The sequence below is a fragment of the Lygodium microphyllum genome, chromosome 5 (genome assembly GCF_053477565.2).
Source record: "Lygodium microphyllum isolate KBCC chromosome 5, Lygodium_microphyllum_v1.1.10, whole genome shotgun sequence".
Taxonomy (NCBI): domain Eukaryota; kingdom Viridiplantae; phylum Streptophyta; class Polypodiopsida; order Schizaeales; family Lygodiaceae; genus Lygodium; species Lygodium microphyllum.
Genome location: NC_141139.1, coordinates 111186573 through 111198659, shown reverse-complemented (window position 1 = coordinate 111198659; position 12087 = coordinate 111186573). Strand labels below are relative to the sequence as shown.

Below are 12087 nucleotides of genomic sequence, written 5' to 3'. Positions count from 1 at the left end.
GTGGAGACACGGACGCGGTGTCTCCGTCTCGTCGTTCAGCTAGAGCTCGGTCACCTCCAGGATTTGTCACACCTGTGGGGACGTCCACTCCAGTTACTCCGGCTTTTGCGCAGCCGTCGGCAGATGTCACGCCTTTTGGTGGCACTCCTTTTGGGGGCACCCCCTCTGGTGGCACTCCTTTTGGTGGCACCCCCTCTGGTGGCACCCCTTTCAGTGGCACTCCGGGAGAGGGTACCCCCGTCGGTACACCGGATGTTCAGGGGTCTCCTGGATATGCCCAGGAGCGTGGACGGAGATGGGAGAGGGCCCATACGAGGCACACTCCTAGGGATTATGGATACCTAGTGGATGGCAGGTCAGGAGCTATCATCATGAATGATGAGGGGAGGAGGGTGATAGCTCGCATGAGGGAGTTGTGCCAACAAGTTTTTCGGCACAACGTCCTGGATCATTGGAGGAACATACCGGAGGGGAGCAAGGAGTACATAGTAGCATCCTTGCATGAGGAGTTCCCGGTGCCAGCCGCAGTGGATAGATTCTCTACGGGCTGGATGATGGATTGCATGCGTGCATACATGTCACATAGACGATCCGACGCACGCAAGGCAATCAAGAGTGGGGCTCCAAAGCCCGAGTGGTTAGATGCAGAGGACTGGCGCCGACTGAGGGAGGAGGCTACAAATTCGCCAGGACGTTGGAGTCAGCAGCGGGAGGCGGCGAGGGCACGAATCGAGGCCGGATCGGTACATCATCTTGGGAGTGGCGGCCACAGGACATATTTGGAGGACTTTGTAAGTTTCTCTTTTGTTTTGCTTATTTGTTTTTTTGAGATATTATTTGTACTGACAATCATATTTCTAACAGTTAGCATTTTGTTTTCTTTGCAGCACTCCATTACAAATCGTGATCCGCAAGGCCTTGAGACTCAATATGCAGAGAGGCACGGTCTCAGATCATTGATCGACCGATTGTACAGACGCGGCGGCCCAGTAAGTCTCTCATCTTTCATGTCCGTAGTTACCATGAGATATTTGAATGCATTATTGTATGGTGGATTGATATGTTGTTTCTTTTTCTGCAGAATCCGTTTGATGCTCCTTTGCAGAGGGACAAGCTTTCGGGGGACGACGATTTGTAGCTCGCCCTCGGATCCTTAGCGCTCACATACCTTTAGTTTTTAGTCGCCCGATCTATGTAGACATTTTCTATGTATTAGTGATATTGTTTTATGATTGTACCAATCGCATTTTATGCGATATCATGTATTTATTTCATCTATCAGTTTTATGATTTCAGTATAGATTCTTTTTGTTTGCAAACGCTTTGTATGCAGCAGTGCAGAAACTATTTTGTATGGCTCTCATACAGCACACAGTGCTATATGTGGCAGGGCAGCTTGCTGCCCTGCCACAAAATTTTTTTTTCCTCTGTTACCGTCGCTATTTGCGTCGCAAATTTACTGCAGGCGTCGCTATTGTCGTCGCTATCAGCGTCGCAAATTCTCTGCAACCGTCGCTATATGCGTCGCTATTTGCGTCGCTATATGCGTCGCATTTGCGACGCATATAGCGACGCAAATGCGACGCATATAGCGACGCAAATAGCGACGCAAATAGCGACGCATATAGCGACGCAAATTTGCGACGCATATAGCGACGCAAATAGCGACGCATATAGCGACGCAAATAGCGACGATACCATGGCGTCGTCAATAACGACGCTTTTTCCGACGACGGGGGCAAATTTTGTTGTTTGTATTTTCGTCGCTTTAAACGTCGCTATAAGGTCTATATCTTGTAGTGTTAAGCTTAAGATGAAGCTTTAAGGTAATAATAAACTTGATTATGAAAATATCTTATCTCTGTTTGCAACGACTTGATGAAGAGAATTGATGAGTGGTCCTCCGCCGACAGAGATTGGTCCTTCGCGATCTGACAGTGGAAACAGGGGTTCTTGATCGCCAGAAGTCTGCCTGTATCGACGGTTCGCGATGAGATTGACTGTAGAGGCCGTTTGTTCCTGGAGCTCCGCCTTCGCCCGAGATTGGTAGCGATTGGAAGCCCTTGATCTCTGCTCCGCTCTGATACCACTGGTGCGCAGATCGGACGCAGATAGCTCACGTGGTGAATCCCGGAAGGTCCCCAAGAACAAAGTACTCTACTTTTTAGCACAAAAACCCATGTAAAAACAAGCACGACATGAGACAAGAGACCAATTGGGTTCAATCTCCCCCATGCCTTGTGTGAGTGCTTCACAAAGCATGTATTTAATGTATATTTCCAATCTTTATGCTCAAAAATAGCCCAATTACAAAAATATGACAAGCTTTTAGCTTTTGAGTTTGCTTTCTACCAAAAATAGGAAAATAAAGCTAATGGACGGTGCCCATAGAGTTTGGCACGCCCGATCTCAATGTCCAAATAGAAATAACATATCCAAGCGCATAAGCGCATACAAAATAATAATAAATAATCGATGTCTCTATAGACATAACAAAATATAGGCGTGGCGCCTATCAAAATATAGTCCAAAGGTCGAAAACCCGCTAGACTCCAATGCTTTCCTCCGCCACTGCTGCTATCTCTACACATCAACTGAAGCATTCACAATCGTTAGTAAAATAACACAATTAAACCGAAAAAAGTGAATACCTAGCAGTCTTCAGCTACATAAATAAATCAACTGGTTAGAAATAAATCCTAACCTTAATTTATTACGAGTGCGCACTCTAAACTCATAAACGTTTATTAATTTAATATGCATTTTGCGGAATCACCCGCTATGGAATCACCCATGTACACACTAAATTAATGAAACGCCCGAAAAGGACAGGCGTCCCCATCAACTTCTTGCACAAAGAATCCTCTTTGCGTATGAGCCCCGGTCATCTAAGTTTACGGAATCCACCGTAAAACCTCACGGAATCCACCGTGGAATATGCCTCCTGGCATCAAAAACATACCCTGCAAATACAAGTCATAAAATATATCTGCATCCAAAGTAGAGGAAAAGATAACTCTACTCCATGCATATCACTTTGCATCAGCTTTTGACATAGAACAAAATCATCATCAACATCACTTCCTGAACTATCAAAAATATCTTCTCAATACTAGAAGCATCAACCAACTCCAAGGAGTACTCTTCAAGGATCCCCATATCCTCTAGCATACTAGACAGATGCTCTTGTCTACTTCCTTCAACAACCAACTCTATACCCAACTCATCCCCTACAATACCAACAACATCACCACAATCATCATGGAACACCTCAACATGATGACTCTCAACAATTCACCAAATCCCGAAGAAACACCATCATCCTCCTTGCAAACCAAAGAGTCCAAACCAATATCAGTAGAGAAAACACCTCCTATATCACCATAAGATGTAGGAGGCTCCTAGAATCCCTCCTCTTCTCTATCACTAGCATAAATTGTCACTCTAGTGAAAATTTTTAGCTTTCTCCAAAACTAAAGAATAATCCACCAATGTGGATATTTCCCTCTCATCTAGACATACAAATGCCTTCTCTTCAACACACTCATCATTGCTTTGTGGATGTACTCCAAATACCAAATCCTATACCTTTTGCCAAAGCGGATCCAATACATCCACATAGTCCTCATAATAGCATTCAATGTCTCTAATGTCATTGAGTCGAAGCTGGTACAATCCTTAAAACTTTCTATATGATTGATCACTCATGCTGGAACCTACAGGACAAATAAAGAAGAAACTCTGTATAACCAAGAGAGACTTTCCTACAACTGCTGAGAATATAATCTAGAACACAACTGATAAATTCCAAGGCATAATCCTTGAACCGTTTCAAGGAAAAAGTCACCATATCTTCATCACCCACAATATCAAACATACACATACACTGTTCCATATAATCCACCCAAGCATAAACATCTTTGTCCAATCTCTTGTGAAATGTCGCCATGTCTGTAACCAATAACTGCAAAGAAATATCACCAAACCACTTTCAGTGCTCCTCAGGGGTGTGGGGGCACCAAAAATAATGTATCATGAGCAATGAGTGAGAATAAATCTTTCACACAACCCAATACATGCAAGAAAAAGGAGTGTTGGTATAAGTTATGGCTTAGTGTGATGTCTTTAAAACTCTGAAAATTCAATTGCTTCTATCCAAACAACTCTTTCTAGAATGCATGAAACTCAATGTTTTGATGTGCATCCGCCTGACTCCTCCACCCACTCAACCAAATAAAATATCACCTCGCAATTAGAGATCTAGTAGAATACAAGTATCCTATTAGAAAGTTCTAGATGAAAAAAAAAAGGTTATTTTGCTCACATCCCACAAGTTTTGAATACACTATGTGCTAGGCAATAAAATCACACATAAAAAAGGATCCAAGAATATAAGACTTGATAACAAGCACCTCATGGAGTCCCTCATCAAGTAACTCCTAGCATGCCCTTAGGTGTTTGAAGAGGCTCACCATCACAATCCACTTCGACAAACATAAATGGTTGCCCACATTTATCCATAGCTGTAGTCTTCAACACAGTAGCAGTTCCAACAACGTTGACTTATACTCAAATGATATTCTATTATCACACATCAGTTTCATTTCTTTTCAAATGCTCAAATACTTGAAACATGCAAATTTTAACGGATGAAACTTCTTCAACAATGATGTGATCAATCGGCTCTATTGATTTGCACCTTAATCAAGCCTTATATCCAATATAGTCTTCTCGAAAATGTAGCTGCCTTGAACACTCTAAAAATTTACTCCACGATTAGATTGTATTTTTAAGATTTATCCAATTCTCCCCCCGGAATCAAAGCTAAGCCTCACACTTACTCCTTAAGCTTAATTTTTTTCATTCAATATATCTTATCAACCCCAATTTTCTATCGACCTCCGAATTGCCAAATAGCCACCTTTCACGTGAGCATGAAGTCCATCATTCATATTAAAAAATTAAAAAATACTGAGCTTAAGCGATCGAGCTATAAAAGAAGATCTTTGCAAATGCTGCCACCCTTGTTCGACTCTTCTAATCATTCATCTTCCAAAATTAGAAAATATTGAGCTTAAGCCATCGAGTTATCAAATAAGGTCTTCGCAAATGTTGCAACCCTTTTTGGAATTTTCTAAACCAGCACTTCCATGTTGAGGACCACCATAGTATTTAACCTTGATGATTTGCCTTGATAATGAACCTTCAATACTTCCCAAAATTTGACGTTATGTCCTTCAAAACAATGCCACCCTTAATTCATATCTCCTCCATCCGCAAAAGCCAGCTCCTCTTAGTTATACTGGTTGTTCTTGAACGTCCTTTGGTAACCCTCCTTGTGATTTTTCCATCGACCAAATATTCAATTAGCCCCTCAAAAATCGACAACCTTTTAGCTTTCAAACATTTTTTAAAGCTTAAAAACCTCAACAAGTTTCTATTATTAGTTTTTAGCTTTTTCCATGTATTTCTTTTTCCTGTTCTTAAGGTTTGAGTATGCATCCATCTTGGTCACCTTCAACATATCCAAGTATGTCTCTATCTTGAAAACAATAAGGATTTCCAACATTCAATATAGACCAAGTAATACCACCAAATTATAGAATCAATGTCAAAAGTACCAAAATTCTTCAGTCAAGCTGAAAAAATCCTTCACCTCCAAATAGTTGAAAAAAATGAGTTCCTTGTGTGCCTGACTTACGAGCTAAATGGTGCTTGCTTCACCTCATTGAGATAACATTTCAAACTTGTTTGAGGTAGATCCAATTTTCACAAAAATGCTTGACAATGTACTTAAGACCTCTAAAACATAAACCATAACTCTAATTATAAAGAAGTGTATCAAAATATTAAATCTTGGTCAATGCAAGGTAAAACAAAATTAAAATTGACTTGTCATGTTTTCTATAGCAAACCAGTAATTGTATCAAATAATTTTTTCTATAATTAACAACGTTAACTAACTTACTTCATGGATGCTCAATGGAGATATTGATGTTCAATGTTTTCTACTTTGGTTGTTGCCTCTACACATAAGAAGCTTACCTCTACTTGTATATGCCTTACTAGATAATTTATATCTAGGTTTCAAAGACCTCACACTTGTCTCTTTATTAATCTTTTTCTATCTCCCTTCATTTCTTCTTTATTTAATCTTTATTTCCCCTAATCTCCTAATCTCTCTCTTTCTCTTCTAAAGAAAAAAAAAGCCAAGAAAGTGATCAAACTATAAGCTTTCATCTCTTTCTCTCTTTTTCTGAAGAAACCAAACCTTAATATTATATGTCTCTCTCTTTCTATCTCTTCCTTATGTATAAATTTCATGATTAACAAACTAAAATTGAAAATAACAAAGTATATTGTTATTTTATTTATTTATCTTGAATTCACACACACATTTAAACTCTCTTACTCAAATCTATCACAAGAAAGCTTAAAATGTGGGTTTTTCATGTATATATATGTAAAAACAACAAACTCCATCTTCAAGCCGTGGCTTTTCTCAATGATAGCGTGGAGAAGAGAAAATACTTAGAAATGAAGCAAACAAAGAAACCAAAAATTTGAGAACTATGAGGGGATGAGCTCTTACCTTTTTTTTTTTTGTCACATTCACTCTAGCTCGCTCTTGGTACACGCACCCTTGTAAATTATACAAAGAAAAGAAAAGTTTCACTTGAAGGGTAAATTTAAAGTACATTGGTAACTATGTCAGAATGCTTGCTACAATATGCACCAATACTTATGCTAGAATATGCAATGGTATCCTCAGTTGGAATATTTGTCAAAATATTCAACCATGTATTATTGATTGATATACCAATACAATTATTAGTGTAATTTTAACATAGGAAATACTGACTGTATCGAGCGTAGACTTTTTTTTGTACTTTCATCATAAACTCCTGTTAGTATAGTTTTGATTTGATGTAGTCCAATAGTTTGCTAGAGTCTACCAATTCTCTTCTCAATGTTTGGAGCGTTGCGATGTGCTTGCATTTCATTAATTGTAGAGATAAAAGATGTTGCCATAACCCATTCCTTGATTTCTTGGATTCTTGTTATTCTTAATGTTAGATCTCATTAACTAGAGCCTTTTGAGGAGATTGTCATTATGGTCCTTTAACTTAAGCTAGATGGATTTCCAATCTCCCTCCACTCTCTCTCCACTCTCTCTCCACTCTCTTTGTCTCTCACTCTTTCGACTTTTTTCTCTCTCCCCTCTCCCCTCTCTACACTCTACTGTCTCTTTCTCTCTTTCTCCAAATCACTTTACAATTGATTTACTAGTTTTATATTTATAACCAATTACTTTTATAATTTTTATTTCATAATTAATCACTAATTTTAACCAAATTATAAATATTTTTAAATAATGAAGTATCAATTTTCAAGTGCATGCTTGTACCTAGCATATCTCGAATGAAGATTGACCGTGCTGCCTAATTGCAACACAATCACCCTTATTCCAATGATATTACTAAATTGTATGCCCTACACATGCACCCATCCACCCTGCACCCACACATCCACCTAGCCCATAAGAACAAACAAAAAAGGGAAAAATTTTACTATCTACAATATACAATGCACTTAGGTGAGTTAATCTATCTTAAATGACACAAAGAAGAGGAAAACTAAAATAAAAAATACAATAGGGTTTATGGACTTCCTTTAAGCTAGATCGTACCATCAAAATGAAGAAAGGAAGCCCATGGTTGTAAGTATTTTCTACTAGTGTTGGAATATGTTTTGTCATTTTGGTTAGCCAACATTTTAAATAGAATTAGTATAAGCACTTGTATTCACATGTGGAAATATTGGCGATTATAATGTGCACACCTTTTTTAAAGCTCATATTGGTGCTTATAGCCACGTGCCTTTTTTTTTTTTGGAAATGCTTGAGAAACTAATGTCAAAATTCTCTGCCTCTCTTATAATGTTCATTGTCACTAAAAACATTGAATGATATACAAAACTTGGTCTCATAAGTGATACTTGTAGTAACTCTTGCTTAAATGATGTTACAAATTTGAATTTTAAATTCATAACAAACTCTACATCAAACATCATGCGAACAACTCCCACCCATTTTTTCCCAAATTTCAGATGTTGCAACGTGCTCTACAACCTTGTGGTGGACTCATGATCCATATAGCAAGTGACACCAAGAAGGAAGTGGGGACGATTAGCTCATAAGAACCTCCATTGTATAAGTCACTCATCAAGAGAAGCTACTGCCAACATGGAATAGCAGTGCAAGCCTACTATTGCAAAAATAGGGATGATAGCACAATTGATAATATGATTTTGGTATAGGAAAGGTACATATATGATATGGGTGTCTAGACAACTAGATTATTATTACTAAGGGTTCGTATATTAAAGAATTTTGTTTAATTATTTCTAGACAATGGGAACACTTCTTTAAATAGTTTTGTCCAAGTGTGCATATGAAAGATATCGGGTGTTTATGTGAGAGCATTGCAAGACTGGGAAGTAGCACCCTAACAACTACTTTCCATGTTTGGTTGAGTAATGGATGGAGTCTTCACTAATCATTAGCAATGCAAACTTGCATATGTTTGTGGCCTTCTAAACAAGAGCGCAAGATAGTTGTGTCAAAAAATTAGCTAGAATATTTGAATACGTATTCTAAGCCTTGACTAGGATAGAGGCAAACATATGACCTGACTAACTATGATATTAATGACTCTTTCCTATCGCCCTAAGAAGTTCTGCCCTGCCTGGTTTGTCACCCGTTTAGATTGTATTTACTCGAGTATAGAAGCCCATCTTTTTGTAACATTGTCGGACGGGATGGAGCCAATATGGAAGGTGGTGTCAATGACTCTTCTCTATTCACCTCAGAGATTGTCTGGTGTTCTCAAATTTCCACCCAACTACGCTATATTTATTCGATGAAAGAAGCTCATCTTTTAGTAAGATTGGCTGATGGGATCGGGCCAATATGGAAGGTGCATGGCAGGAGAGTTGCATGCCTATCCAGAGGGAACGTCGCCCTCGAGGATACTGGGAGACGCGGCGGCAGCGCCGAGTAGAAATGAGAATATCACGCGTGGTCACGTCGAGGCCAGCGCAGGGGTCGCTCGCCTATAAGTATTGTCGAGGCCTCAGGCATTTTGCCAACGTACCGGCTAGTGCGAGGATTCCCGTACAATAGCTCCTGTTAGCTTGTGTGTAGTTGGTGATAATCAATATGGCGGCTCGTGTGTTTTTGTTGGCAGCACTGTTGGTGCTGTTGGTGATAGTGAGTGAAGTGTCGGCAACGTCCCGCGGTCGGGAGAGGAGAGGGAGAGGGAGAGGAGAGGGGAAGGATCGAGGGAGGAGTGGTACGCGAGGCTGCGGGCGTGCGACAATTTCTTCAGGCAGCAACGGCTAGAGGTGGAGGAAAGAGAATCGTCGCCGTATTACAATTCCTATTTGTCATGGAGGTCGGTTGAGGGGAGAGGGGTGACGCAGCAGCAGCCGTCCCGGGCGTGCTGCGAGGCCGTGGAGCGCATCCCCTCGCAGGACCGCTGCTACGCCCTCCAGCAGGCTTACGGAGGCGGCGAGCGCCGCCGTCGTTATGAAGAGGACGTCTGGGCGCAGCGACGAGGAGAGGAGTCGGAGCAGCAGCAGAGAACCATGACGGCCCAGATGTCCTCTCGCCTCCTGCAGCAGTGCAACCTTCGCCCTCGCGAATGCCGTGCAAGGTCGTCCCGAGGTATGTTGTCTAAATGATGCATTGCCCGTCATTTTATTTTATATATCAGTCTATTATAATCTATATCTTTTTTAGATGCATTGCCCGTCATTTTATTTTATATATCAGTCTATTATAATCTATATCTTTTTTAGATGCATTGCCCGTCATTTTATATATGAACCTAGTAGATTCAGTCATTTTAATATATATGAAACCTATTTGGTCTGTGCAACAAGTTCTCTCTCATCGGTTTATAATTGTCTATTGTCTCTCTTATAATTGTCTGCGTTATTTGCGATGATCGAATGGCATATGAACATAATGGATATGATCTAATTGATATGCATTATTTGCGATGATCGAATGGCACATGAACATAATGCATATGATCTAATACCAAATAATGCATTATTTGCGATGATCAAATGGCACATGAACATAATGGATATGATCTAATATATCAATTATTCTCTCTTGTAATTGTCTCTCTTATTTATTTGCCATGATTGAATGGCATATGAATGCAATGGATATGATCTAATATATAAATTATATTCTCTTAAGATTCTAATACATCAATTATGGATATGATTTAATATATAAATTATATTCTCTTAATTTGTGATGATTGACCATCAATTATGGATATGATTTAATATATAAATTATATTCTCTTAGTTTTTAATGATTGAATGTCATATGAATGTAAGAGATATGATCTAATAATATATCAATTATCATCTCTTAACTATAGTTAAGTCAATTTAAAATACTAATAAAGTCAATTTAAAATACTGCTTGTTAGAATCATGGTTAGATTCAAATCTACAGCTTATGTACTACTATTAGTTTTCTAAGAAGACCTAAATTGGAAGTTTTGAAGTACTAGTTGTAAACATGTCTCCTAGCTTGAATCGAACTTTGTGATCATTCAACATAATATTATTGCTATATTGTCAGCCAGCTTGAATTGAACCGTCTGATCCAATGCAAGTATAACCTAATATATATTGAATGCAGTCTAACCGAATATATGTATTGCTACTAAATATAATATTATTGTTATATTGTCAACTAGCTTGTTATATATCTCTGCGACTATTGCAGTCCTGCAACATCATGTCGTGCAATAACATATGGTCAAAATGCAAATTAGATTGCATATCATTGAAATCCAATGTGAAACCTAACCTTCGTATATTGCGATTTTATCTTCCAGTTATATTATGGGAAATATGTTGGATTAGTGATTCTTAATGCACTACTTGTATTTGTTCGCAGAAGTGCTAATGGACGATTCTTATTGGTGGTAGAGAGAAGTGGGCTACCTTTGCCGCAACATGCGCAACTAGGATTGTTGCCGCTACTTAGTGCTCTCCCACTGATCGGTGGGTGTGCCATCCTAGACGAATAAACACCCCATGTAGGGTGTACTTTGTCTGATAAAAAAAAAGTATGGATGAAGAGGACTTTGTGTGTATATAGGTTTTACCAAACTGGCGTAAATATACACGAAAGGATGAAAGGATTTTGCTAAAAGGTTGCTGAAAGGTTTTTGTTATTATTATCATTAGCTTCTTTTATCTGCAAATTCTACTCTCTATATTTTTATAATATAAACTTGTGTCGATCGTGTTTGTGTCTAGTAATATTGGCTCTCGTATCTGTAGTTCAATGCATGAAAATAATGAGGACAAGTTCTAATTGCAATGAACAACATTTTGTCATATCCAAGTCTCATTACATTAAGCCAACTCGAGTTGCATGCTATATGTACTTTTTTAAGGGCGTCCTAGAGGGTTGATATTGTAGATCTAAACCATTTGTGCAAATCTTTTAAGCTGCTATGGCAGCCTAAAATCATTTGCGCTTGTTTTTGGATTGACAATGTCATTGTGTTTGCTATATTATCCAAATCCCATATGCATTTTGTGTGTGTGATTATGACCAACTCAACAAATTTTCATAATCTTCATAATCATGTTGTGAGTTTAGAAATTTTCATAACTACGTTGAGGTTGACTCAACAAATTCATAACCCCATGATTGAGACTCTTGTATACCATTATGAAAAATGATACTACCCATCACAAACCCGCAAAAATGCTTAGGGTAAACCAAGCTTGCAACCTGGACCCTATTGCGTGCCCCCTAGTAATTAATTGATTGATTCGGGGGTGATCGTTTGATTTGTGGCGTGGTTTTTTAAATTGTTGGGATCTATGGAGAGACCTATCGAACCCTCCACTCCATTGGACCTATGAACCCTCTTTATTCCCGTTTTTAAGTGTGTTTTATGTTATCCACAGTGGAGGGGTTTGATCACTTTATTAACTCTAGTCAAGGGAAATAGTTGAAATATTTAGAGGACGATTTTC

The 12087-nt window shown here is 38.9% G+C and overlaps 1 protein-coding gene across 1 annotated transcript; it reads left to right on the top strand.

Moving 5' to 3' along the window:
- Positions 1-8971: 8971 nt before the first annotated feature.
- Positions 8972-11348, top strand: LOC148036289 (uncharacterized). Its single transcript, XM_087678911.1, has 3 exons — positions 8972-9138; positions 9282-9727; positions 10991-11348. The coding sequence occupies exons 1-3, from the start codon at positions 8972-8974 to the stop codon at positions 11020-11022; spliced, it is 645 nt and encodes a 214-aa protein (XP_087535037.1). The 3' UTR covers positions 11023-11348.
- Positions 11349-12087: the final 739 nt, after the last annotated feature.

Bases quoted from the DNA above. Each gene is read 5' to 3' on its own strand.
- LOC148036289 (XM_087678911.1), top strand. From the start codon at position 8,972: ATGGAAGGTGCATGGCAGGAGAGTTGCATGCCTATCCAGAGGGAACGT. The intron at 9,139-9,281 runs GCATTTTGCCAA...TAGTGAGTGAAG, and splicing joins AAGTATTGTCGAGGCCTCAG to TGTCGGCAACGTCCCGCGGT. The intron at 9,728-10,990 runs GTATGTTGTCTA...ATTTGTTCGCAG, and splicing joins CCGTGCAAGGTCGTCCCGAG to AAGTGCTAATGGACGATTCT.